Source organism: Poecilia latipinna, unplaced genomic scaffold (genome assembly GCF_001443285.1).
Source record: "Poecilia latipinna isolate Pla-1442-1.1 unplaced genomic scaffold, P_latipinna-1.0 Scaffold879, whole genome shotgun sequence".
NCBI lineage: Eukaryota > Metazoa > Chordata > Actinopteri > Cyprinodontiformes > Poeciliidae > Poecilia > Poecilia latipinna.
In genome coordinates this window covers 312,553-339,035 of record NW_015113495.1, presented here as the reverse complement: position 1 = coordinate 339,035, position 26,483 = coordinate 312,553, and the positions used below count along the sequence as shown (strand labels likewise).

Sequence of the window (26,483 nt, the reverse complement as noted above, 5' to 3'; positions counted from 1 at the left end):
TTAGATTATAAACCAGAAGAACATTTTGTCTCAATTCAGCGAGAAAAAAAAAAAAAAAAACCTTCATTGACGACACAAGAGGCCGCTCTTGAGGTGAAAAGGGCCACAAGCCAAACACAGTGGGTTTTGTCGTTTGACAGCAAGGGCTTGCTTCCCTGGAAAAAAAAAAAAAAAGAAAACAAAGATGAAGGCTCTTATTAGCACCGATGGAGTAGGCGAGATAACATTAGGGACGTCGAGCTGAGAAGTTACCTGCTTTAACACTATCTCTGTGTTTTTTGTTTTTGTTTTTAGAAATAAAAAGCCTTTTTTTTCGTTGAATGTCAGAAGAACTGCAGATGGATGTCTGTGCCTTAGTTAGGTGTTTCCGAATTGTTGTTGTTAGCCGCTAACGCTAACTGTAGAAGTTCCGAGCTAGCTGGCCTAGCAAGTAAGAGAACGATAACAAGTGACTTATGTTTGATTTGGTTAGCCCGGTGGACCCCGGTAAGTAAACTGTGTTTCGTCCAGCTAATGGAGACAACAAACCTCAATGGGAGTAGTTCGGGAACTGCGGCTTTAGCTGAGCTTTCGAAGTACCTATCCCTGTAGGTTACTTTAGCTTCCCAGATAGCCGTCGTTACTATCCCTCGGAAGAATGAGTAGAAAACACCGTCACCTAAAGGGAGCCGAAGTCAGCTGCTGCGTTAAATACTTCTTATTTGGATTTAACATTATATTCTGGGTAAGTTCAATGAGTTTTGGCGTTTACTTTCACTTTATCAGTATTAAATGTCTCTGGATTGAGAAAAAAAGTTATATCAATGTAAAGCTACCTCAACTTAACGACCGTTGGTGTGGAACAAATGTTTTTTCATGTTTGATTTATATTATTATTGTATGTGTTAATTCATTTATTCTATATTTAAAAGCATTTAATTTGTCTTTTATGCCAGTTGCTGTTCTGATTTGTCTAATTAATGCTTCCTTACATAACCGATAAGCTACTGAGCTTGATTGTTCTGATTCAGGTGGAACATTTTTTTTAAGTTCAATACAATGACAATGAAATGACTTAAAACTTTTAAGATAAACCCAGTAGCATTGTTATAGCTTATTTAGCACATTCTCTGTTTTTTTCTCACTACTTTCTCTATCCTGAGCGTATTTTCATTTGGTGACTTATGTCACCAAGTGAATGACTAATGTAAATTAACTCTGAAGTCAAAATGTTTCCCATTTATGAAAGGAAGAGCTTGGTAATTTGTTTGGGTTTTCCTAATTTCAACTTTACTTTAAGATAAAAAGTAATATCTTAAAGTAAAGTTAGCTTGTTGTTCTTACCTCTCGTTTTGTTGGTTGAAGTTTATTTTATACATATTTTTTTAATCTAATAAGTGGTTGATTTTGTCTGTAAGAACATGCATTTGTGTAGTTTAATACAATACACTGATAGTACCAGGTTGACCTAGCAACCTGGTAGCAACCCGTTTTGCCTTCAGAGCTGCGTTGAATCTTCATGACAAACTCAACAAGGTGTCAGAAACATTCCTCTGAGATTTTGGTATGAGATGATGACATCACATACTTTCTGCAAGTTTATTGGCTGCACATTCGTAATACTAATCTCCCATTGTGCTACATCCTAAAGTTTCCTTATTGAGTTGTCATCTGGTGACTGTGCAGGCCATTGGAGTACATTGAGCTCATTGTCATGTTCAGTGTACCAGTTTGCACAGAGTTGGAGTTGGTTGTGTTATCTTCGGGAAATGCCTGTAAAATATCCATAAAATAGCCATAAGAAGATGGGTACTGTGGGTTTAAAGGGATGGACAGTGTCAACAACAAAATTAACCTGGGCTGCAGCTCAGGTTAATTTTTCAGGTTAACTTTTGTACTAAAGTGCCCCGACATTCATGGGACCACGCAATTTTTTTCCACTCTGTTATTGTTCACTTTTGGAGGTCTGTGGAAAGTGCAGCCACAGTTTCCTGTTTTTAGCTGAAAGCCCAGTTGCAGCCAGTATGGTTTTCTGGCGATTCAGAGACGGTATTCGGGCAGCCTTTATTGCAAACAACCAGTGTTGCTTTTTTGTAATGCTGAATCAGTCTTCCGCTTGCCCTCTGACACTTGACGTCAGTAAGACATTTTTGTTGACACAACTGTTGGTCACTAGATATTTTTTTCTTACTTAGACAATTCTCTGTAAACTCGAGATGGTTGTATGTCAATAAAAAAAAAAAAATCCAGCACATCAGCAATTTCTGAAATACTCAGACCAGCTCGTCTGGCGCCAACAAAGTCATTGCATCCTCTTTCTGCCTCATTTTGAGTCATGGTTTGATCGTTTGCAAGTCATCTTCACTACGTCTAGATGCCTAAACCTTCTGAGATGAGTGGTTGAGTTGATATTTAACAAGCAACTGAAGAGGTGTACCTAGTAAAGTGGCTCGAGAATGCCTCTTTTAATCAGCCACTAATCATGTAACGCATAAGCTTGTACTAACCGTGACTGTTCTGATTTAGGTTTTACAGTTTGTTACCCCTAGGAGAGGCAGTATTGTGGTTTGGAAGGTCTTGGGTAACAATACCAATGTTTTTAAAAAGAAATAAGCTAATTAAGTAAGTATTTGTTTCTGATTGTTTAATATATTTCTAGGTGTTGCTACTATCAATCTGAGTGATGGGATAACTCCTTAAGTCCACCATCTTTATCCCTCCTGATCGTGAAAAGTTTCTCTGTTTAGGTTGACTCACCACTCCCTTCCTCAAACCCCCCCGCATCGCCTCTGTGCAGCGTGGTGTGGTATAATGTCTGTGGGTGAAGTAATGGTGTGTCTGTCTGCCCCGGAGGATCTTCCCACACGCAGTTGTAAAGAAAAGGCCACACGGCCTGAATACTACACAGCTCTGCCTCTTTTCAAACATCTCCTTTAAAAGTCTGCGCAGCCATAGTGTTCGGCTTTGCTTGACAGCATTGTCTTTTCTGCACTCGCAAACCCTCGAATTCACAAAGAGGCGATGGTAAGAACAAAGACCGGCTTGAAAGGGAGGCACTGGTGGTTTGTGAGGCTCTTGTTTTCATCCATTATGCATATGTTCTAATTGGCTCATTAAATATATGGAACGCAGCTCTCTTCCTGTTCGTCATCGCCTACCCGCACCTCAAGACCTTAAAAACCGAGGAATTCTGACACACTTGCATTATGTAAAACTGAAGTAATATGAACTAGATAAACATCCCCTGAGCTGAAGTCTTACGTAGAAAAAAAAAAAAAAAAGTGTGTGAATGTGCAGTAATTTGCTTGAGATGAAAGCGCTTTGTAATTCGAATGGATTGGGGATTCAAGCGGGGAAATATTGAGTCAGAGGGCCGTGGTGCTGTGTTTGACTCATATTGCGTTCTTTCAGTTTGACACTCAGGCCAAGGCAACAGGCTCGTATCGGCGGTTTGTGTGAAACTATGGAACAAGTTCCAGCTCGCTGGCTGTTTCCGTTGATAATAACAAGAAGATGTTTCCCACTTGTACGTGAGCTGCGGAGCCGGATTTTGATAGACAGACTCGTGCATTGCTCAAATAGATAGAGACGGGAGGTTATTCTTCTTAAATCAGTCCATTTGTTTTTCTCATAGCGATCTTGTCAAGCTTGAAAACACTGCCTAAATTGAGAGAGAATGATTGTAAGGCCCACAAATACTCTGCTGGGTTTACGCTAGTGCTGCTTTCCTCAGTGAATTTTCTCCTCTCCCCCGAGCTTGTCCCGGACAGCCAGACATTCATGCCGGAAAACAACACACCTTCTCTCGTCCCTCGAATAGATGCATTCCTCACATCTATTTAATTAATCACATTTTCTGCCTGAGCTGCTGAAATGTGTGGAAGCTCTGCATGCTGTAATTAAGAGCTTGTTAAGCTGTAACCAAGTTACCGAATTGGTTGGATGCAGAGTGCCATTAGGCAGCTCCACATTGTGTGTTTCACAGTTGACGCCACGGTGCGCATCGGATGATCCCCCGCAGGTGGAAGGCCATCGAGGGACACGTGTGAATGCATTTGTTTGGGAACAAACCCGTCAAGACCAATTTAGAGCTGAATCTGTTCGCCCCCGGTATTAACATTTACCTGAGCCGATCCGGTCTCAAGTGAACTCTTCGGAGCAGGATGTAATTCAAGATACTTTGTGTATCTGTACAGCCTCATCACATTACTACTCCGTGCGTAAATATTTTGTTGGTTGATGAACTATTTCAAGTGTGTGACGTGGGTACAAATAGCACAGGTGGTTTTATAAATAAACAGTGAGCGTGAGGTGCAGGGTTAGTTTTCCACCACATGTAGAGCTTTGCATTTGTGGTCAAAGAAGTTCAGTTTTAGCTGGCATGCTAGTTGTATCCCTAAACTGAAACATCTTATGGCTTTCAGCAATGTGACGTGTGGATCAGTCCAGCCTCGTCAGAGTCACTGTAATCCTGCTGGCTATATCTCTGATACTCTCTTTGCTTAACAAGTCGGTACAACGTCTTTTTCTGCTTTTCCATATGCTTTTCAGTTTTCAGACGATGGATTTGAACGGCTGAAAACCTAACTATTCACTTTAAACTTCTCCACAACTTGACATCTTACCTGTCTGCTTTGTTCCTCGGTCGTCTTGATGAGGGTGATTGTTCACTAATGTTTTCTAGCAAATCTGAAGTCTTCACCGGACAGCTGTATTTATTTTGTATTTACTTTAAATGCAAATGGGGTATAGTTACAAATCACATGGAATTTATTCAGGGGTTAAACATGAATGGATGCAAATCCACACCAAACAATATATTGGGTCTACATATGAAATTGTTTCCTTAGAAAATCTAACTAAAATTCTTCAAAGATTGTGGTTGTAATGAGACCAAATGTAAAAATATACATGTATATCAAGGGTGTGAATACCTTTGCCAAAAACTGTACCAACTCCAGTTTTAGAGCTTGCTTTCTACTCATTAGTTGTGGCGCTAGAGCAAGAATTGAATAAATCTCTCATGTACTAAATCTTGCATAATAAAGTGTTACTCAGGTTAGTATCAGTTTCTCACAGTATCAAGCTCGTACATTGTGATCTCTACAGGTCACACAGTGTGTGCCAACTGTTACATGACAGCAGTTTTTAGCAAAACTGAAGATATAAATCTTTGTAAAAAAAAAACAAAAAAAAAGCTTTTCCTGTTCAGAGAATTTTTAACTTTAATCTGACATTTGACGCCTTCTGTATAGGTATGCTCTGGTAAAAAAAACACAAAAAAAAACAAGCAAACTTTAAAAATCTTTAAGTGCATTTTATTGAGTCAGACAGGTCGTTTAGATAAGTGTGAGTTTCAAAGTGGTTGGAGACATGTCTTAAAGTTGGTTGAGGTAAAAGATGACTTTGCTCAATGAGGAATCTTTTCATGTGCTGAGAATCTCTGTCCTCATGGAAGACAAGCTTCTGACACCAGCATTAGTCAGAACTTTCTGGAAACGATCCTCAAAGCCGAATAAGAAAGCTGTTACAGAAACATCTTGTTCCAGGGGTTTATTTGTTCTGTGATCAAGTACAAAGGTACAGTGATAAAAATAGAATGACAAATGAGATCCAAACTTCCTACAGCAGAGTTGGAGGATAAAAATTCAAAGACTCAGTCTAATTTTTAAATGGATTAGAAAAAAACTGCTTTTCCTGCTTGCTTGCATTCATTTCCAAACTGTTAAGAGGTGATTAAAGGAAAAAAAAAAAAAAAAAGACTGCCATAACAATCAATAAGGAGAACTGTTGTCTTCCAGTAGCAGTAGTGCTGTAGTGTCTTAGTCTTTCTGACCTAAATTTAACCTCAGGGGCTCACATTACACTCTGGGAAAGTTTGATAAAAGGAAGTAATGTGGGCAAAGCTCAAAAGCAGGTTCAGATTGCTTTCATTTGTTCCATTCATTTGAATTCCTTTCAATCCCAACCTTTCTGTGCCGCGAGGTACGTTTGATTTGCAGATAGGCCTTGAAAAGCAAAGAGTGTTGGCACTTACCTATAACCAGAACTGGCTACTGGAATTGTGAGGGTGTGCTAGGCTCTGTCCTTATGATAACGCACGTTTTGCTGAGACGTGGTTCGAGCAAACACCATTTTGGTTTTAGTTCTGTTCAAACCTCGGTCCACTTTGAAAGTGGTTCTCAAAGTGTTACTTGTTAACTATGTAACTGATCAAAATTCAGAAAAAGGGGACACCTTAACAGGTGTTTTATTCAGTTCTTCCCTTTGAAGAGAATAATATCAATTGTCGGCTGGGGAGGTCTACGAGAAACACCAAAACCAGTCACAATGAAGGGCTGAATATATCCTTAAGAGTTAACATTAGAGTAATTTGTGCTAAATCTGCATGACTGAAAAGCAGACAATACTAATGCCTGCCTAAAAATTGGCTTTCTAATTTGGAGGCTATGACCCCAAGACTCTGTGCTCCTGCTCAGTGTTAGTAATTGCACAAACGTTTGCTTAAGAAATCTTAAAATTGTACATTTAGAAAAGTGAAAAAAAAAATAAAATGCTTTTCCGTTAGCTGACCAAGGTCTACAGCACAAGTGGCAGATGGAGTGATGAGTGGTCCAGCGAGAATAATGATTACTTTCTTAAATGACTTCAGCTTTATTTTTACTTAGAAAAATTGTGTGAAATAATATATAAATTAGCAAAACCTGCATTGCTAAATTGACTTTTTCCCCCTGATTATCTTTTGTTTGGTTATCCATTCGAATCTGCAGGCAAGGTAAAAACCTTGTGGTAAGACAGGTATAGTGTTGTACGCTGAACAAAGTTTTACGTTGGTTTCCATACCACAGACTTATATCACGTCTGCCTGAACTTGCATGTCTTTTGTCGTGATTCTGCAGAACTTGCTCTAGTGTTACGACAGGGGTGAGGTGATATAATTATCCTCAGGTTTTTTTTTTTTTTTTTTTTTTTTTTCTTTTCATGCTTTTGTTGTGATTCATGCAAACTTGGGAGGAAAAAAAAAATCACTGGAAAAAAACAACACAAAACAGCTTTGAATATGATTAGCTTCATTCCTGTTTAATGTTTCTACTTGTTAAGGTGGAGCACAATCTGTGTGTTCACAATCTACTGGATGGACTTTGCTCCATTGCCCTGTAAAATTCTCCAACATTTTTTCTGCTTTTATGCCCCGCCTGGGCATTTATTTATTTTTTTTCTTTTGTCTGTCTGTCTTATTATTTTCTAAACTAAGACTCACCCTTGTTTTTGTCTTGCAACTGCAAAGCGTCTCTGTGAAACCACAGTTGTAATCGAGGTGCACAGTGTATAGAATTGCAGTTGTCATCACAATATCGGTTTGACCCCCTGGGCACTATATGTCACAGGACTCCATATTTCAAGTGCTGTGCATAAATGCACTGCATACTGGTAACTTCTTGCCTGGTCAGTTGGTTAGAAAAATGTGGGTGTCTTGTCTCCAGTAGAGCTTAACGTTCATGCTGTAACTTCGCAGTTACTTATTTTTCCTGAGTTTGCGCTGCCGTAATGCTAAATATGTTAATGATGCTGTGAGTGAAGGAATTTGAACAGGTGGATCTGAGCAGGGCTGGAACAAGCAACCAGGAAGAAGTGAAGCTCTATGAGAAATCCCCTTGCAGATACAGGAAGAACATGCAGAAACCACACAGAAAGGCTGTATCAGACAATCTTGTTTCCTCCTCCTATGGCTTTAACCAGTTTTTTTTTTTTTTTCTTTTTCGAATCCCAAGTACACCTTAGAGTTTTTTTTTACTATTATCTAACTTATACTGAGTAAAATTGCCTCTCTCTTCTTCTTTTCTTTTTTTGAACCTCTTAAGTCGAACAAGGTTAAGTGTGAGTTGGTGCTGTGTGATGAGCGTTTTGTGCTGCTTTCCCGGTCACAGTCTGACTTAAACCTGCTGCAGGTCGCCGCGTGTTAAAAACAGTAAAGCCTCTGATCTGTCAATCTAATCCCTGCTACCTGGTATCTGCCTGTGTATCCTGGCTCTTCCTGGCTGTCACTTCCTCTCTAAATCTGGCGCCACCACACCCTTCACTAGAACTGTTACGCAACTACCATATCCACCCAAACATGCTACGGCTATCATTGGTTTAAAATACTTTTTATTGTTTTAAACCCATAGGTCAGCATCAGTTTTTTTTTCTTTACTCTGTTCAATAAACTTCAAGGTAAATTAACTTATTTTAAGTGTACCTATGTGTTACATATTTGGCTATAATTGTGATTCAGAAGTTTTCAAATATTTCTGATTTTTCTTTTTTTTTTTTTTTTTTCCAGATTTTTCCGAAAAACAAAAATCCATAAATTAAATTTGTATAGATCATGGTATACAACCAAATAAACAAAGTAACCTTTCTTGGCTTTAGCAACTACAGGATTTGCGCAAGATATCCAAACTGCGATTGTTTTTTACAGTTTCTCAACCCTAATGCAAAACTCTTCTTCTGTTTTGTTAACATTTATTCAGCAGTGGTCTTGTAATATTAATTTATACCTTAAGGTGAACTATGAAAGCATAGTCTGCTTATGCAGCAAATAACTACCACAAAAACCCACAGAGCTCATACTGGCTTCACACAAAGGAACTGTAAACTGAAACTTAGATACGTTTCACCTGTAGCTTACACAAACTTCAATCGATTTAGTGCAAAACTCTGACAATCAGCAGCCAGTTTGCAGATTGCGACATCTTGGCGTCTTGAGCGAGTCTTACTTGCTGACCTAACTCATCTTCAATGGTAAAACAAGTAGATGTGTCTTTCTGAGTCATCATGCACACACACTGCAGCTCAGCCCCAGACACAACTGTTGTTGTCGATTTAAGAAGGGAAACTCAAGAAGAACCTTATGTGACACATGTACATTGATGTGCCAGATTAATCAAGGAGTTATTTGGTAAAATATCTGATAGCTGCTGCTTTACGGGGGGCAAAGAATCGGCTTTGTATGAACGCCGTTCTGTGGCCACTCTGCAGATGAGTGGGGGGGGGGGGAAACAATAACACACAAGTACTTACTGTGACGTCTGCTTTGCATACTCTGTAAACACAGGCTTAATGTTTGTCTAAATTTGATAGAATAAAGTGGTCAAGTAAGTTTTGAGTTTCTTTTGCTGCTTTCTTTCAAATGTTGGCGAAGCAGGACTCCAAGGTTTTTGCTTAACAGTCAAATGATCAAGCCTTAAAGTACATACTCGCAGAGCCTTAAAGCTTCGGGGGATGGGGGGAAAACACCCTCCAGTTGCAATGATTCCCTCTTCTAACAAGAGACGTAAAGCACCTTAAAATCACTTTTTCAGACACGAGACACGCAGCGTTTATGGCTTTATTTGTTAAAGCGGTGGCATTCAATCATTCATACGTGGCTCACTTTGGCTCCGGTCTGACAGGCCTGTTAAAGTGATGGAGAGAGCCACAGTGCCGGTGCAATATTTGTCATTCTTGCGATATTGAAACGCATAACAAAGGAAGTCTAACGCTAAAAGTCCTGCTTAAAACCATATGTTTTGTTTTCTCACAGCGACCCCCCCTCCACCCCCACCCCCCTGTCAGCATCATTCACATAGGCAGAGGCGAGCATGTGGGTGGATGTGCAAAACAGAACTGCGACTGTAGTTTTGTTTTGTGCATGTGGCTCTATGTGGTGTAAAAGTAAAACAAAACAACAACAAAAAAATGTAGTTTTGTAACTAAAAATACTTATTTTGCCCTCGAAGCAGTTTTTATCTTATTCAAGTTTTAAGTTCAGACTTGTGTCCAGGACTGCGAAGCTGCACAATGACTCACTGCTGATAAGAAAATGTTATGGAAAGCACCAGAGGGGTTCATGAAATAGGATAATGACATGTTTGGCTGCAATGGCTTTTTTTTTTTTTTTCTCCAGTTTTTTTTTTTTTTTTTTTTTCCTATATAATCTGTACATAATGCATTTGCAAATTTTAGGAAGATGTTAATCATTTCAAACCAGACAATTCTCCAATTACTTCTTACTGCCTTGATAGCAGAAAACATGAGTTTCCAAAGCTGCTTCGGGAGGGAGCGACATGAATAAATCTGTTTTAACGTAGTTAAAAAGTGCTGAAGGCAGTTGTTCTGTCCGCTTCCCTTTACCTTAGAGACATGCCTGTAAATTACGCCGATCCCACAACAGACCTGATAAACGAGTGTTTTATGAAACTCTTCCCCAACTGAAATGCTGCACATAATGCCCTGCATTTATTTCTAGTCAAATCTGATTCATGCATTCTTAATTGTTACATGTTTAGGATGTTTTTTTTTTTTTTCTTCCTCTCTCACAGTGGAGCTGTCTTCTGTCTGCTTTGTTTTACAGTTGCTAGGAGCAGCATTCTTGGGTATAGGCCTGTGGGCATGGGCGGAGAAGGTATGTATAAACACACGCTCGCAAATGCAAACTGCGAAATTATCACCACAGCATAACTAAAATTCCTCAAGATTCTGCGTGCTGCGGATGTGATTTGCTGCCGAGTTGAGGCTCGGACGCAGTATTGTATAAAATATACATACGGGCCGATTATCTGAAGGTTTTTTTTTTTTTTTATCTTGCTTATCTTCATTTAGCCTTAGAAACTGGTTATCTGGTTCTGCACTCCTGATATGAGTTTCAGCATTTAGTTTTTGATTCAGGAAATTTGAGCTAAAAAAAGGGGGGAAAAAAAAAAAAAAGCTATTAAAATAACACCGATTTGACTCAAAGACGTCAAAAGTCGCAAACATGTTGTCTGAATATCCGCCAAAGGAAGAACACGTATTTGAACACTTGTTGTTTTTCTGTGCACAAGTAAAGTAAAGAACACAGAGGTCATCTTTCACCATTAACCTTTCATGAGCAGCGAGTTGTGGCAACATCCAAAACTTCTTCCAATTGAGTTTACAGTCACTTTGCTCAGTAATTAGCAAGAAATTATACCAGTGCGCTCCGTAAATGACGCAGCGGCGTGGCCGTGTGTACCGATTAGCAACGTGTGGCCATGAACTGTGTGCAAATAGCGCTGCACTGGAGGACCTTTGTGGAGCGGCGTGAATAATTTATAGGGATTAGGTTGCATGATGAATTGCAGGGGCTGAAAAGGCCTAATGGTGAATCTGAGTCTGAGTGACTAAGGTGATTAGTTTCAAGCTCAGTTCTTGGAGCCTGACACATTATTGTTTAAGGCTGTGTGCTAAAGCTCTAATGAAGGCAGTTTATTCTGCCACAAGTGACATAAAAAACATAAGAAAAGCAGTATTGCCTGTTTCATGTACCGTTTCCTTTGCCCAGTACATATTAACTTGACGGTATAGGATTTCATTATTATTATTTCTTTTGTTGTATTTCAGAGAATGTGTGTTTTTTTTTTTTTCTTCTCTTTGTAGACTGTGGCAAAGAAAGCAAACAGTGGGTGTTTTCGTTTATATTTAATTCCAGTGGCTCCCTACTTTGACATACGACCTTAAAATAAAGCAACATGTAATTTTCTTCAGTACAAATAGGCACACTGTGGTGGTAACGGTGTGTGAGATGGCAAAAAAAAATATTCAAAACCGTTTTTAGGAGTAAAATCATAATCTCAGAAAAGTTTTAACTTGATTTATGTGAAGTACATGCAACATTTAAGGTTTTAAACACACTTGCAAGTTGCTTAGGCTAACTCAAAAACTGTAATCAATTTAAAAGATAAAAAAAAGAATCATAGCTAAAGTAAAGGGCACATTTGCTACATTTTATTGCTAAAGGAAAGAGAGGAAAGCAAAGCGGTTCATGTCTGCACAAGAGAATATAACAGCAACGAAATGGAGACAGTGTGCATGTGTCGATAGTTTTTAAAACCCATATTTATGGGTATGACTCTGCATGTCTGGCTTCAACTCTGTTAGCTTAGCGTGCTCTGTTTTGATGAGTCGTCAACAATTTGCTCAGGTTTATTGGGTTTCCCGTTAGTTGTCTATTGCCCAACCGCTTTACAAGCTAAGCTTACGTTTCTATGTGCCTATGGTGTGCTGAATGCTGAGCACACAGACAGGAAGTTAAAACACCAAATACAACAATCTCTGTTTTACACCAGGTTTTTTTTTTGTTTTTTTTTCTTTCCTGTGGGCATCAGCATCATCACGGTGAGGAAAGGATTTCCTGCTACAGCAAAAAACGCTGCTGAGTGACAGTAACTAATGAGTCTGTCACTGCAAGAGCACCTAATGGCTTTGTCACTCTAAACTCTAGGTAAAGGTGTAGCTGTTGCAAACTTTAAATAAATGTCCCTAACGCAGACACCCATGTTTAATCGCCTGAGGGAGAAGAGCGAGCGCTTTGGTTTGGATTACCGCCTGGTGCTCTGCAAAAAAGTAAAAATGCGATTTCTGCGGCGGTGACACCATGAAACAGAATAAAAATCTGTTCCAAGTCAAGAAGGAGCTTTAACCAAACACCTTTGCAGGTGCAGCGGCTTCTCTGTTTCTTTCATAGTTTAAATTAACAATACTCTATCCTTGGCTTTGTGATTGTTTCTGTGTATATCTCTCATTATGAAGAGGAGATGCACAGAAGAGAATCACGATCCTTGAACATGTTTCTAGCCTATTATGTGTGTTTTATTAACAGTGCAACTTCACTTAATAAAACTGGTAGCATAAAAGTGGTAGAGGCGTCCTCTCAAATGCTAACATCAAAACACTAAAAAGGTTTTTTTTTTTTTTTTTATGCAGACTTTTATCAGGGTCTTTGCTCTTTGCTCACGTTTTTGTCTTTTCTTTCCCCTCAGGGCGTGCTGTCAAATCTGTCGTTGATCACCGACCTCGGGGGCTTTGACCCCGTGTGGCTCTTCATGGTGGTGGGAGGGGTCATGTTCATCCTGGGCTTCGCCGGCTGCATCGGAGCGCTCCGAGAGAACACCCTCCTGCTCAAATTCGTAAGCCGTTTCTCCGCCCCTGAGGCGCAGACACCATTTGAACCAGTTGACACCTCCCCCGCTTTAGATGTGTGTGGTTCGTACCAGCGCCGGGGCCGGGTAGCAGGTGTCACTTTGACTCACCGGAGGCCAAATGCTCCGAGTTGGTTACACATCATAAATACGTTCTAAACTCTGATCCACAAAAAAAAAAAAAAAAATGCATTAAGAAACGAGAAAGAAACGAGTCTCATTTTCCACTGCTTCTTGGCTTTTTATCTTTTATATTGAAGACCATCGCGTCACCATTAAGGTGGTTTATTTGGGGTAGGCTGCGTCGATAACAGCATGTGACTGACTGAGACTAATTTTCCTCATTGCTGGCTGCGACTCTGAGCATCTACTAACTCCAGCAGACGTCCATTAGCAGCAATAAGTCAGGCGTCAGACTGGGGAGCTAATGTGGCTTTTGTGCATTTTATCATCAGCCCCGTCTCCTGCATTTACTGTAAATGGGTAATGTAACGGCACCTGAGGGACTGCAGGCTTTGTTGCTGCACTCTTGCTTGTCACATCAGTTCAGGCGCCACATAAAAGACGCCGGAACGCCAGAGCTTTCCTGCTCGTTTGTTTCAAAGCACCGTCAAAGAAAAAGTTTGCGCATTTTTATCCGATGCGTTCATCCTCGTGTGACGTGACGCTTACGTGTTGTTTTCTGTGTCCCGTCCTCTCCAGTTTTCCGTGTTCCTCGGCTTGATCTTCTTCCTGGAGCTGACTGCGGGGATCCTCGCCTTTGTCTTCAAGGACTGGATCAAAGACCAGTTAAACTTTTTCATCAATAATAACATCAAGGCTTATCGCGATGACATCGACTTGCAGAATCTCATTGACTTCACCCAGGAATATGTGAGTCCTGCCTCACCTGCTGACTGACATTCATGTGAAAACCTGTCTCCATCCCTCAGGCATTACTCCTCTGCATGTTGTAAGCATAAATATCCTCTTGTGAAACCTCGCTTTACATTTAAAAAAAAGCGACTCTAGACCAGGCTAGTACTTAGCAGTGAGAGCCTTTTTTGGAGAAAATCTCATAATTATTATTATTGAAATTCCTTTCTAATCGCTGTCCAATTACAAGAATGACAAATTTTGGATAATTGGTTCTTATGTGTAAACTCCAAGCTCTGTCATGAGGTATTGTACGAGAGATTAGATCTGTGGTCGATTCATGGAGTTCCATGTAGTCCCCACCCGTCCCGGTAAGCTGCCTATCTAGCTGAGCTGGAGAGCTTAGATCAGGAAAAAGGGGAGTTTATTCAGAGCCTGTTGTTTCCTGCTCTCTCAGTGGATGTGCTGCGGAGCTCATGGGCCTGACGACTGGAACCAGAACATCTACTTCAACTGCACTGACAGGAATCCCAGCAGAGAACGCTGCGGAGTCCCTTTCTCCTGTTGTATCAAAAATCCTGCCGTGAGTCATTCATTAACACCTCGAAAAGTCTCCTCTAGTTATGATTGGAGTGTGCAATTATTTGTCAAATCTACAGATGAGGCCATGTTGCTATTACTGCAGGTGCAAAGTTTATAATTTGTGCTCAGATGTCACAAAAAAGGCATGTGCATTTATTGTCATCAGAAAAGATACGGGAACTCGGATATCAGCATCCTAAATGACTTGAGAATACCAAAAAAAAACAATCTAATCTGGGTGTTTGGGAATATTTCCCATTATAAAAGCTTTCAGCTGACAAAAATGTTGAATAATGTGCATAGCAAGTACTTTAAATACACAGCTAAGTTATCAAACGCAAAGACGACATTTTAAATCAGACAATAATTATCTCAGTAGGTTAGCAGCAATGGTAATACCTGTTGCTTTCCAGTTTTATTTAAAACCAATTAGCTCATGATAAAGAACATTTTTATTATTATTGTCATTGTTATATAATTGGGTGGAAACCGTGGAGTTTTAGTGTTTTTACTCAAGGTTGCCATATTGTGAAGATCTTATTCCAGCTAACTGCTAGTTAGATCAACATCTGGAGCAAAAAAACCTTGATCAAAACATACCAAATAAAAACTTTCAAAGTCATTTGTTGCTCGTTCTGCTTTGTCAAACTTTTGAGTTAAAAAACGAAAAATGCAATATCAAAATTACTAAAATTAATCTTTTTTTTCTGCTTTTTTTTCCCCCCCCACCAATTTCTTTAGGAGGACATCATCAATACACAGTGTGGTTACGACATTCGGCTTGAAAGGGTTCGTATCTCGCCTGTTCTCTGTATTCTTGACGGCGATTTAAACTTGTCTAATAGTTGACTCGTTAAAGGTAGTCATTTGAGGTGTTATATTATTTGCTTTCAAGAAGCAATATAAGGATTTTCAATATTTTTGAGTCAAAAATCTAGATTTGTAAATATGAAAAAAAAAGAAAAGAAAAAAGAAGCAGGCCTAGCAGATGGAGAGAATATAAAGGTTTTATAATCGCACAGACTCCCATGCATGCTCCGCGCTTTTAATAACAGATTGTTCTTCTAACAGGGATAATTAGGCTCCAGTTTTAGCCCAAAGAGCAGCCCTAGCTCCACTCTGTAATTGGCCACTCTGTGGGTTGTGCCAGTCCATTCCCCTTTCACCACCATGTGTGGGTGTGGCGGCTACAACTCACTGCACTGCAGTCGGAGAGACTGCTGTTGCTAGGCAAGCCGCAGCACAGAGTTGGTACGGATTCGTTTTCTCCGTTTCTCTTGTGCTGACCGGTGACACTGTCAGGGATGCGCACAGAGTTCCTGTGCAGCTTGCCTCAGGAAAGCACAGGGCGGGGAGCGAGGAAGAGCAGGAGACACGCGGAGGACGGGGGGGGGGAAGAAAGGCAGGGAGCCGAAATAGCTTCACAGGAAGTTCACAGGCGGAATAACATTGTGTTTCCTGCTTTCCCATTGGTAGCCGGGAGCCTCTTTTGACTCCTCATTGGTCGAAAGCTAGCTTTCGGGTTTTGCAGGCGAACAAAGAGTTTGCCTAGTTGACTTGACAAAGTCACAAAGGAGGCTTTGTATGGAGGCGTCTATTCTTACCCTCCCTCTTTGGTGTCATGGCAGCAGTAAATTACACCTTGAGCTTTCTCTCTCTAAATGTAAATCATGGGCTGAATGTGATGACCCAGACAGCCATCTGTCCGGTATCAGGGAAAAGGCTCCCACTGTTTGCTCATTCCAGGCAGGGCCATCAGCAGGCGTGTGTGTGTGTGTGTGTGTGTGTGTGTGTGTGTGTGTCCATTGGTTTCATATTCTCCAAACTGTCCTAGCTGTGTGGAAATCATTAAGTATGACTCAGCTCTCATGCTGTGGTATTGCATCTTAAACAGTGAAGGCATCATTGGGCAAAATGCTTCCTGTGTTTGTTTGGAGCAGCTGTTAGTCAGAGTTTGGATGTTTAAATAAATCTGACTCCACTAGTTGTTTTAAAAAAATGTTAGTGCAGAGGTTTTTTGTTTTTTTTTTGTTATTCTCATTTTGAGTGTTTTTTCTTTTTAGAGATATAAGGACCTGGACCAGCAGAAATCCATCTACACCAAGGGCTGTGTGGGACAGTTTGAGAAGTGGCTTCAGGACAACCTGATTGTTGTCGCTGGGATCTTTGTTGGCACTGCACTTTTACAGGTAATGTCTCCCTGTTTCCCCTTAAACATTCATTGTAGGTGGCTCCTGTTTTTTTTTTTTTTTTTTTTTTTTTTTCATTTTTTTTAAACTCAAGCTAAATGCCTTGTGATTTTGTGTCATTACTGCCGCTTAGTGGCGAGAGTCTGTTACATCAGGCCTCTGCTGTACAAGCAGCCATAACACCAATCCCAAAGAGTTGGGAAGTTGTATCCAGCAGCACCTCAATACATTAGAATATCATTATAAGGCCAATTTGTTTCGTCGTGCAATTCACAAAGTAAAACTTTTACATCGTATATACGTTCATTACACACACAGCGTGATACATTTCGATATTTTTTTTTCCTGTTTATTTAGATAATCATCACTTGGAGATAATAGAAACCAAAAATCCAGTTTTCCCTAAAATATAATACTAATAGAAAATTCTGGATCTTTAATCCAGGCGTGTCATCCTACGATTTAATGTATAATATACGTACTTAAATATTCTGAGCCCCTTTCGCACGAACTACTGCATGGCTGCAGTGTAGCATGGAGGAAATCAACCTGGGTCTCTGCTGAGGTGTAATAGAAACATTCAGCTTGTCTGCAGTGTTGATTTTAGTGTCTCTGATTTTTCTCTGGACAATACCCCGTAGAGCAGTGGTCCCCAAACTTTTTCCTGTGAGGGCCACATAACTTTTCCCTTCTCTGGTGGGGGGCCGTAGATTGTTGACAGGGGGGTGCGTTTCTCGATTGATTTTTACCCAGAAAGCACATGGGCAAAACCCATGAGTGAAACGGTCACTGGGACTGACTAGTAATATATTCCATTGAGGGAATGTAACTTTAACATATTTATTTCTCATATGTTAACATAAAGGCTCGTTTTGAAGTATAAGCTGCTACTTACAGGCGTTGCTTCGAAGAATTCAACCTGGAATGTGGCGTTCATAACAGACACGTGTGTTCATCTGCTCTACTGCTAGCAAACAACCGTACTGTTTAAATAACATAAAAGTAAAGCAGTTCCCTAAAAGTCCAACAGATGGCAGCAATGCGCCCCACAGTTTACAGGACACACTTCCTGCTAAAGAGCCCCCTGGTGGTTGAAGAAAAATCCACATATAAACCGGAAAATACAATAAATGAAAAAAAATCTGAATGCTCTCTGGTATTGTTCAGGGGGCCGGACCAAATGTGGAGGCGGGCCGGCTCCGGCCCGCGGGCCGTAGTTTGGGGACCCCTGCCGTAGAGTCTCAATGGGATTTTGGTCAGGCTAAGTTAGCTCTCATCAGTCAAACTGATACCATTGTCAATTAAGAGAAGGAGCCAGATTTCAGCTGAAAATGTCTCAGATGTCCTAGTAGATGGCTACACTGTCCTCAGACTACTTGGATTCTGTGCTCCTCCACTCTTCCTCCAGACTATCTGGCAATAATTTACAAGTGAAATATAAAAGTTATGCAGAAATAAAAAAAAAAAAAGGAATGCAGTGTTACAGAGCAAAGGTCCTGTGCTTTTTCCTCCTTCGCCCAGGTCAGATTGTTCTGACATCGTCTTTGGTTCAGGAATGATTTAACACAAGGAATGCAACACTTTTATTCCTTTCTTCTTAACTTTCTTTAAAAAAAAAAAAAATAATTGTATACAGTATTCTGTGAACAGTGAGCTTCTTCAGGAAAGACCCTTTGTGGCTGACCCTGCTCATGCCGAGCGTCGATGACCGTCGGCCGGGAGTCCGTCGGTTTTTCTATCGAGCTGCTAAATTGAATTGCTGATAAATTCGCTCCTCGGATCCGTTTTCAGTGTGATAAAAGTTCCAGCTGTTTTTGGTATTGAAGTCGTGACTTACAGTCAAATGTCTCCTGTGGCTTTTTTTTTTCTTTTTCCTCCCCTCAGATTTTTGGCATCTGCCTCGCTCAAAACCTGGTAAGTGATGTCAAAGCTGTTAAAGCCAACTGGTGACACGAGCCCCGCGCCGCGTGACCCGGCCAGGCCATCGCAGCACACTTGGTACCGTCCAGATTGTGGACGGAGAGCCAACACTCTTGCATACCTACAGACAGAAAAAAAAAAGTTTCTTATCCTGCTCATCAGTGACACTTGATACGAGGAAAGAAAATGTTCAATGCAAACCAAACGTCACGGATTTTAACCCAAATGTCCAAAAAGAAGACGGAGTTGCCTACTTGAGAGATGATTTTTATTATTATTATTATTGTTGTCTGAGTTTGTTCCTTGGACAAATGTATTTATGCCACACGGTTGCACAAAGACCCTCTGTCAAGCCGGGAAGCCATGGATGGAAGTAAGGTGACCAATTCAATAAACTGAGGAAAGCTGACGGGTCCTTTTACAGGTCGAGCATCAAAGACTGCTTTTATTTTTTTATGCATTCATCTTGCTTTAGAAAAAAATGGCGGTCAACCTTCTGGCCAGCCTCTGTACTCATGGCGGGAGGGGGAGATGCCATGCGTATGTCATTTCCTCTCTTCTCTGTGCAACTTTTAAGTGGTATTGATACAGTTATATTCTATTTACAAATGTAAAAAAAAAGTGCCATTATTTTCCCTGTTTTTGTTTCCTATAGTAAATTTCTCCTGTCTGCTCCCCTAATACCTCAGGACCTGGCTGAAGATATGTTCTTTACGCTGAAGACAGATGCAGTAAAACAGGGATAGATCTTTGGAAGTCACCTTGTTTGCCCCCATAGCGATTGTATCACTAGTTGATTTTCTGATGGATGTTTATTTTATTACAGAGTTGGTTGGTGTGGTCAGTGCCATATAAGGAAAGGGGTTTAATGCGAGCGATTGTTGGGACGTGGGATTGCTGGTTTGGGGCCTTTTTGTTCTTGACTTCTTTGACCACTTTTGTCTTATAATGTGTCCCTTTGCATTGATATCTATTTTTTAAAGATGTCCTTTATTCATGCTTTCTTTTTGTGTCCACTTACAGATAGATGCTTATATTTCTAAGTCATTGTTTTATTTTTTTTTTATTTTATTTTTTTTTTTATATAATATGAGGCACCGACTGCAAAACCGCTTCTGTCTGTTGGTGTTACCAAACGTAACGGAGACCAAATAATTTCATTTGTCCACGAGAGATTTCCTCTGGAATGCAAATACCATTTTAGATAGAATGTGAATTTATTGTCTCTTTCTGTTGAAAGTGCCAGTTGAACTGAGAGATCAGAGAAAGATTAAACGTTGAAATTAGCTTTTATCTTTAAGTGAATTGTTGCGTCTTTTTGTCTGAATTAAATTTCATTTGGAAGAGTTAATACATGCTGTTCTCACTTTAACATGAATGCTGCTTTAACTTTTGCTCGCTGAGTTGTGCAGTAACCCAGAGAGAAAGAGAAAGAAAGATCTCACGCAGTGAATTTTGAAAGTATTTTGTCATTTCTAGATGCTTCCTCTGTTTATTGTTTGTGAAGAGATGATTGGCTCTTACGACTTTGCTTTGCATATCTTGCCATCCGGTCGTGATTACGGTTTCGGTCCCAACCAGGTCAGCGTATAACTCTGTCCTTCTATTCCCAGTGTTTTAACTGTTGTCTCTGGTTGTAACGGTGTCATTCTGATGCGCGACAAACTGGATCCAAGAGGGCTGGATACATACACACTTTACATTTTGAATGCTATGCACACACGCCTGAAAGATGAGAGGCATTCACATTCTGTGAACACAACCCCAAAAACTTTCCCGCTCCACTGAGTCCGTCTGTAGAATAAATATCTTAGCACCTTCTGATCGTCTGCTGCGTGTACCTGTCACATGTTGCTTTCGCCCACATGCTACCTTACTTCAAAACGCCACCCGATCAGAGCGCGTGGGTTTTGCAGCCTGCCGCGCTGATGTATTTTTAAACAGCGGAGAGAAAACTGGAAAGACGAGAACAAAACATTTTTTTTTTTTTTTTTTTTTTTTTTTCTTTTTTGAATCGGATGTCACAGATCCTCGACTGGGACATCGACGCACCTTAACGGCTTCTCTCAGTTCAAACTGATGTCGTCTTTGGTGTAATCAGGGATAAAGGCCTGCAGCGTTCTGTGAGGAAGCATAAGTCAATACATTCAAAGTGCATTTTTTTTTTTTTTTTTTACACATTGCCTTAATTTGTCATTCTTAAAGGACACACATAATCATTTTTGCAAATGTTATTTTTTAAGTTGTGTTCAGGTTTGTTGCTCAGGACAGATATATTCATTTCTACATAGAGAAATATGGAAAAAGGAAAAAAAAAAAACTAAACTAGCATAGGTGAAGAAAAGTCTGCAGTTCAAACCTGAATCTATAAAGTCAAGGTTCATATGGGGGTTTCATCCAGTCTCAGCAGCAGTGAGGAGATCTAACACACTGACACTCAAGAGAAGCAAACATCTCTCGGGAGGCGTTTGCTATAATTCACATGTCATGGATGAAAGAAAAGTTAAAATACCCAGTTGGTATCTGCAGACATACGTTAAGCCCTTGGTTGGGCTTAGTCTGGACAAAAATAAATGATGCTCTGATAGCTGATTAGTTAACCTAAATTTGTACGGTTATCGTTTGGAGAGACGTACAAACAGAGGACACTTTTTTTTCCCCCCTCAAACTTTATGCTCACAAACAACACCTGCAGTTTCTTAAGCGGTCTGGCTGTTGACTCCTTGGTCAGCCCATCTGTCTTAACAATGGAAAAGAGGTTAACAGTTTCCTTCATATTCGACATCCCAGGTGGTTCTTAATGCTGTGACACAGAGTGTTTCCATCAGAGAAACATTTTTTTGGTAGCCGAGGAAACAAAAGTACTTTCTGTATCTGTGAATTTCACATCACTAATAATTGATCACACATCCATTCGACATATTCCATTTCAAAAGCAACGATTAATTTGGTAATTACCCTGAGAGATTTCCAGGTGGTGCCATTATAACACCTTGTAATAATTCATACACGGAGGTGCGTATTCAATTTAGAGGAGTGTCTCAAAGTTACTTTTCTCTTTCTCCAGAAGGCCAAACTGGAGGGGGCTGGAGGGGAGTGGTTTCATGCTCTTAATATTTTTATAACATTTCTGGAGTGCATTTGGCCTTTAAATGCTGAGGAGCAGTCTGAAAGTAACCTGTCCTCCTCCAGATCTGGGTAGAAGGTGTGTCCTTTCTCCTTTTCTCTTGTGCAGTCTTGATTAATTTCCCTTCACACAGGTTAAGGCATCTGATGCGTTGCTCAGCGCAAAGATGAGCTCATCCTTTTCCCTCTTCAATCACCCTCGCTTGCGCTTGGTGGCTCACACTTCTCCCATTTGCAGGATAGCTTGGTGTCTGCTGCCTGTTGAGGTAGACGTTAACTTTGTAGCGTCAGGTCTGCTGCACCACCAGCTCTCTCGAACAAAAAGCACTCCTGCTCTCCTTTTTCTGGATGGATGTGCCGATCATCCGCCTCCTCGGCAGTCGGGATACTAACGCCGTATTAATTTGCTGCAGTAGTCTCGGGTGCAACGGATGCAGAGGGAACTCGGTGGCGTATGTTTGTTTTTAGGAGCTCTGGCTCGTTCTGCTTTTATATTCCTCTAATGTAGCGGAAAGCATGAGAGGAGAGAGCACTGCTAATTGTCCTCTGTCCTTTATCGTTATGGCCTTGCTTTGTGAAACACCTTCCTAATTTCGTCTGCCGTCCCTCTGGGTAATTAAATCATTCCCAAGAGGAAACGTAGGCAAACTATGAATGTAAGTTTGTTTGGTTTTTTTTTTTTTTTTTGGTTTTTTTACCAGCATGAACCTACTGCTTCATGGTCAGTTTCAAATCTCCTTCCTGCATTGAAAAAACCAACAACACACAAATGAAGTTTAGGAATGCAAATGAAGACTTTTCTGGTTTTGTTTTCCATTTTAACACATTAAATCAGCAGGGAGAGCAAAAGTTGCAACGCTTTAAACTTCTTTACTAAGTAACCATTTCTGAAAATATTGTCTTTTTCCCGCCCTCTGAACCCTTGTTTCAGCTTCAGCGGCGGTCGATGAGGTGCGTGTTGTTTAATTTACGAAGGTGAGCTGCACATCACACATTGACGAGTCTTACCTCATCGTGTGCACAACGCTGCCCGCATCTGAAGCACAGAGGAACGGCTCAGCGGATTAGTCGCAGAGCATATTAACAGCAGCACCACGGTTATTAGCGCTGACATTTCCACGCCGCGACGTGACATTTGATGCGGATACGAGCATAAACAGGAATTATTAAATTGTCTGGGTTTACAGATCCGCTACAGAGTATGGACACAGTTTGCAAATCACTTAGCCACACTGAAACCACTGCAAATGTCTTCTTTTACAGCAGGGCAGCAAAAAGATATTCTTTTAGTGCATTCATAAGTTTGTTTGTTTGTTTTTTTGTTAACTGTCTTGCTTGTAGCAGGTTATATATGTATCGGTTTGTTCCTTGTCTTCTGTACATGCCTGTTCTGAGGTGTAGCCTTGTAAAGAAATGTAAATAAAATTTTTTGGTCTATTACACTGTATTTTCTGTTACAACTCTTCTTTCATATATTAAAGGATTTATAAGACCATCCCTGTTTTTTTTTTTTTTGTTCCTTTACTTGCATAACAAGAAATTAAATTGATTACTTATGAAGCTGAATCATCATAGGTATTATAAACTGTGTATATATATATATATATATATATATATATATATATATGAATTGGGGAGTAAGAAATGTATATACAGGAATTATTATGCATTTCTTACTCTCCCATTCACAGTTGTGAGCTACTATGTGCTGATTGACACCTACCGTCCTATAAAAACTAACGTTTTGCGGTTTTATATGAACAATTTAGCAAGAAACGGATATTTACACTGATACAAGTACTTACTCCGTTTCTGTGATTGTAAGTTTTAGTTCATATTATGACAATTCAGCCAATAGAGGGAGACAAACCGTGACCGAGAGCTCAGATGCTGATACACCGCTGCTGTGACCTCATCTTTTAATCTCGCAAGGCAGGGAAAATGCTTTTCAAAAGCTCTCTCTCTCTCTCTGTGTGTGTGTGTGTGAGCACGCACTTATTATATTCCCCCCATTAGAGGCTCTTGGAGAGCGACTAGAATCTATACAAATCCATTCAGTAACCTGCTGTTACTCTTCTGCGCCACAAGATTAAGATCAAACAAAAAGCGAATCAACAAAATGAATCCATATACTTCAGAGACTATTGACATTTTCCCTTGCCATTCATCTTAAAGGTAAAAACAAGCCAGCGCGACATGCAGAGTAATGCTGTTTCCTTGACAATTAATCAGCACGTTAATGGACACCGTTGAAGTGTTTGTGTTCTGATTTTTAGGTGGCGAGGGAAGAGCAGGAGCCCATCACAGTCCTCCCTTTGATTCTTTCATGAAGCTACTGCAGCCAAACGGCTTTTCTGGTTGATAAATTTGCTCCGTGTGTGTGCGCCTTCTTTCCTTTCTATCTGGACAGGAATCGCACATCGTGCACGGCTTCCATTATTTAATATTATTTAGGGGACACCATTCGGAGACGTCCCTCCTGGATGGCCCGCGCTGCATTTCCTCCATAAGGGAAGATTTAATTTTCAGATTGTGCCACACATCTGCAAGGCCACATCATCATGTCTGACTACCCACTAATGCGGCATTTTATCTCACAGCAGAGACCACACAGCGCATCTCCATCTTGCCTCAATGTACACAGTGCTCCACGTGTTGCATTCAGGCTCTTTCGGTTTCTTGTGATCGACTTTAAAGGCTCACACGCCAACAAGTCAAGCTTTTAAAGGGGGCAGTAGTATGTGTTTTCCAGACACAAGTGCCATTTTAAAGCACCTTCAGTTGTTACAAAAACCTTGCGTATATTAAACATGACAACATTTTCCTGTAATTTGACACCTTGAAATTGGGCCTCTGTCTCTTTAAGAAGCTCCTGCTCCTTCACACACTCATCAATACAACAGTACTTCTCATGTTGCACTGTGAAGTAGTTCCAGTTTCTAAATATGTGTGGACAGATGTGAGATTGTGTCATATATATTCATGTGCAACATTAAAAAAAAAAAATCATTTACTTGCCTCCAGCTTTAGTAATGTTACATTTAGGGAGTTATTGTGGTAATCACTTCATTTTTCAAGTATCAAATCAAGTGTTGTTTTTAAAACCAGATGGTTTAATTCTGTTCATATGATTTTTTTCAGTTGTGCAGACAAGAGCTCAGAATGTAGAAAAGAAACCCGATAAACACTTATCTTACTCACCTCCACTCTATGACAAAAAAAAAAAAAAAAACTGTATTTAAGCCTTCAGGGCTGATTTTCTTCTTAGCAAATTCAGCACAGATATTTGTCCTTGCCTTGTAGGAAACATAAAAGGAATAGTTGCATGTTTTTCTGCCTACTCGCTCCCATGACGTCATGTTTGGCTCTTGTTTTCCAAAAAGCATCAAGGCTTCGGAGGAATAACTGTGAGCCTCTGCTAAGTTTTGTTCAGGAGAGTGTTATCAATGTCTGGATTAAAATGCTCAGATGAGTAGTGTTTAATCTGAGGTTTGAGGAACTGTGAAGACTAAACAGAAACACATCAGATGCAAACTCTGTTTTCTAACACGCTTAAATCCATGGGAAACCTATAAAATGTTTAGATTCTCTTAAACCTTCATTGAATTACTGAGCAGGAAGCATGCAGTTAGTAATTATCCCACTATAGGACATGGAGAGGACAACAGCGCGTCTTAAAGGAAACTATTAACCTTCATTTAACAGCCGCAGACAGGTAAACATCTTGTTCCTGAGGTTTATTAGTTCAACCTGGTGGTCCTGAAGCTGTTCTGGGAATCATCCCAACAAAGTGGAAATAATTAATTTCTTATCAGCGGCTTTTTGAGGACAAATAGGACTGGAAGCTGGGTTAAATGAGATTAATTAACAGCAATCCAAGATGGAATGTCTCTGCAGCAAGCGTCCCTCTAGCATTTTGTTCACCAGCCAAACACACACTAGACCAACATAGTTTCTGTATATAGCATTAATTCACATTAAAGGCCATCTATAGAGATGGATCAAAACATTAATACGACTTTAAGCGAAAAGTTTGTAGAAAATCCTTAATTCGTTAAAAAATCAACTCCTCTCAGATGATCAGGAATCATGTCCTGATTCAGGAGTGACTTTCAGTGAATTTTTCCACAGCTGAAAGGTAAGACGTAAATTTTTGCTCATCAGCTATGACCACTTTAACCAATTATTACCATGTTGATAATCTCTCAGGATTGCATCTTGAAGATTCCCAATATGTCTTATGAAAATCCATAAAAAAATTGTGCCACTGTACATTTTACCCACATTTAGCACCCCTTAGTTTTGGATCAGGCTGAAAATGGACACATAAAGCAACATTGATTTTAAAACTATTGATAAGTCTTGAATTGTTCTAAAATTAAACTCAAAGAACTTTTTTTTTTTTTTTTGCAAAATAATTTTTTTTTGCATAAATCGCAAATTTTTAAAAAATCTTTCTACACTTTCTTGTCAACCACTTTTAGTATTTAAAGTTTTAATTCAATACGGCTTAAAGCCTTAGGAGAAGTTATCGAAAATGAGGTTCACGTACTTTGCAAGTCTTCTTCTGCTTAGCATTACCCCAGTATGATTTTTTTTCTTCAAAACTTACCAGATTGAGCATGATTGAAAAAAACATGTGGGAAAAATAATGATCAGTCTATACATCTAGCAGTTTTGGAGAACATTTCGAAAACACAATTGATTTCTTAGCCAAACCACCTAGTGGTCAAATTAAGTACATTTTTCTCAATCCCTAGGAGTTGCAGTTCGATGATGCTGTGATCTCCCTGACAAAATGTTCACTGAATTCAAAGGTCAAAGGTGAGATAGCAGCCACTTCCACTTCAAACATTCAAAAATATGGCCTTGT

At 40.0% G+C, this 26,483-nt stretch overlaps 1 protein-coding gene across 2 annotated transcripts; it reads left to right on the top strand.

Moving 5' to 3' along the window:
* The first annotated feature begins 384 nt into the window (after nucleotides 1-384).
* On the top strand, nucleotides 385-23,105 carry LOC106957144 (tetraspanin-17-like). 2 transcript variants are annotated; one of them, XM_015048392.1, is made up of 8 exons: nucleotides 385-724; nucleotides 10,355-10,405; nucleotides 12,780-12,926; nucleotides 13,641-13,811; nucleotides 14,251-14,376; nucleotides 15,117-15,164; nucleotides 16,448-16,564; nucleotides 18,449-23,105. In XM_015048392.1, exons 1-8 carry the CDS (start codon nucleotides 638-640, stop codon nucleotides 18,512-18,514), a joined length of 813 nt encoding a protein of 270 aa, XP_014903878.1. In that variant the 5' UTR covers nucleotides 385-637; the 3' UTR covers nucleotides 18,515-23,105. The 2 variants fall into 2 exon arrangements, with proteins under 2 accessions (XP_014903878.1, XP_014903877.1); XM_015048391.1 differs by having other exon boundaries at nucleotides 16,439-16,564.
* The last annotated feature ends 3,378 nt before the right edge of the window (nucleotides 23,106-26,483 follow it).

Excerpts from the sequence above, each read along its gene's own strand:
- LOC106957144 (XM_015048391.1), top strand. The coding sequence starts at position 638 with ATGAGTAGAAAACACCGTCACCTAAAGGGAGCCGAAGTCAGCTGCTGC. Across the intron at positions 10,406-12,779 it reads TGTGGGCATGGGCGGAGAAG|GGCGTGCTGTCAAATCTGTC; the intron begins GTATGTATAAAC and ends CTTTCCCCTCAG. Across the intron at positions 15,165-16,438 it reads ACGACATTCGGCTTGAAAGG|AGATATAAGGACCTGGACCA; the intron begins GTTCGTATCTCG and ends TTTTCTTTTTAG.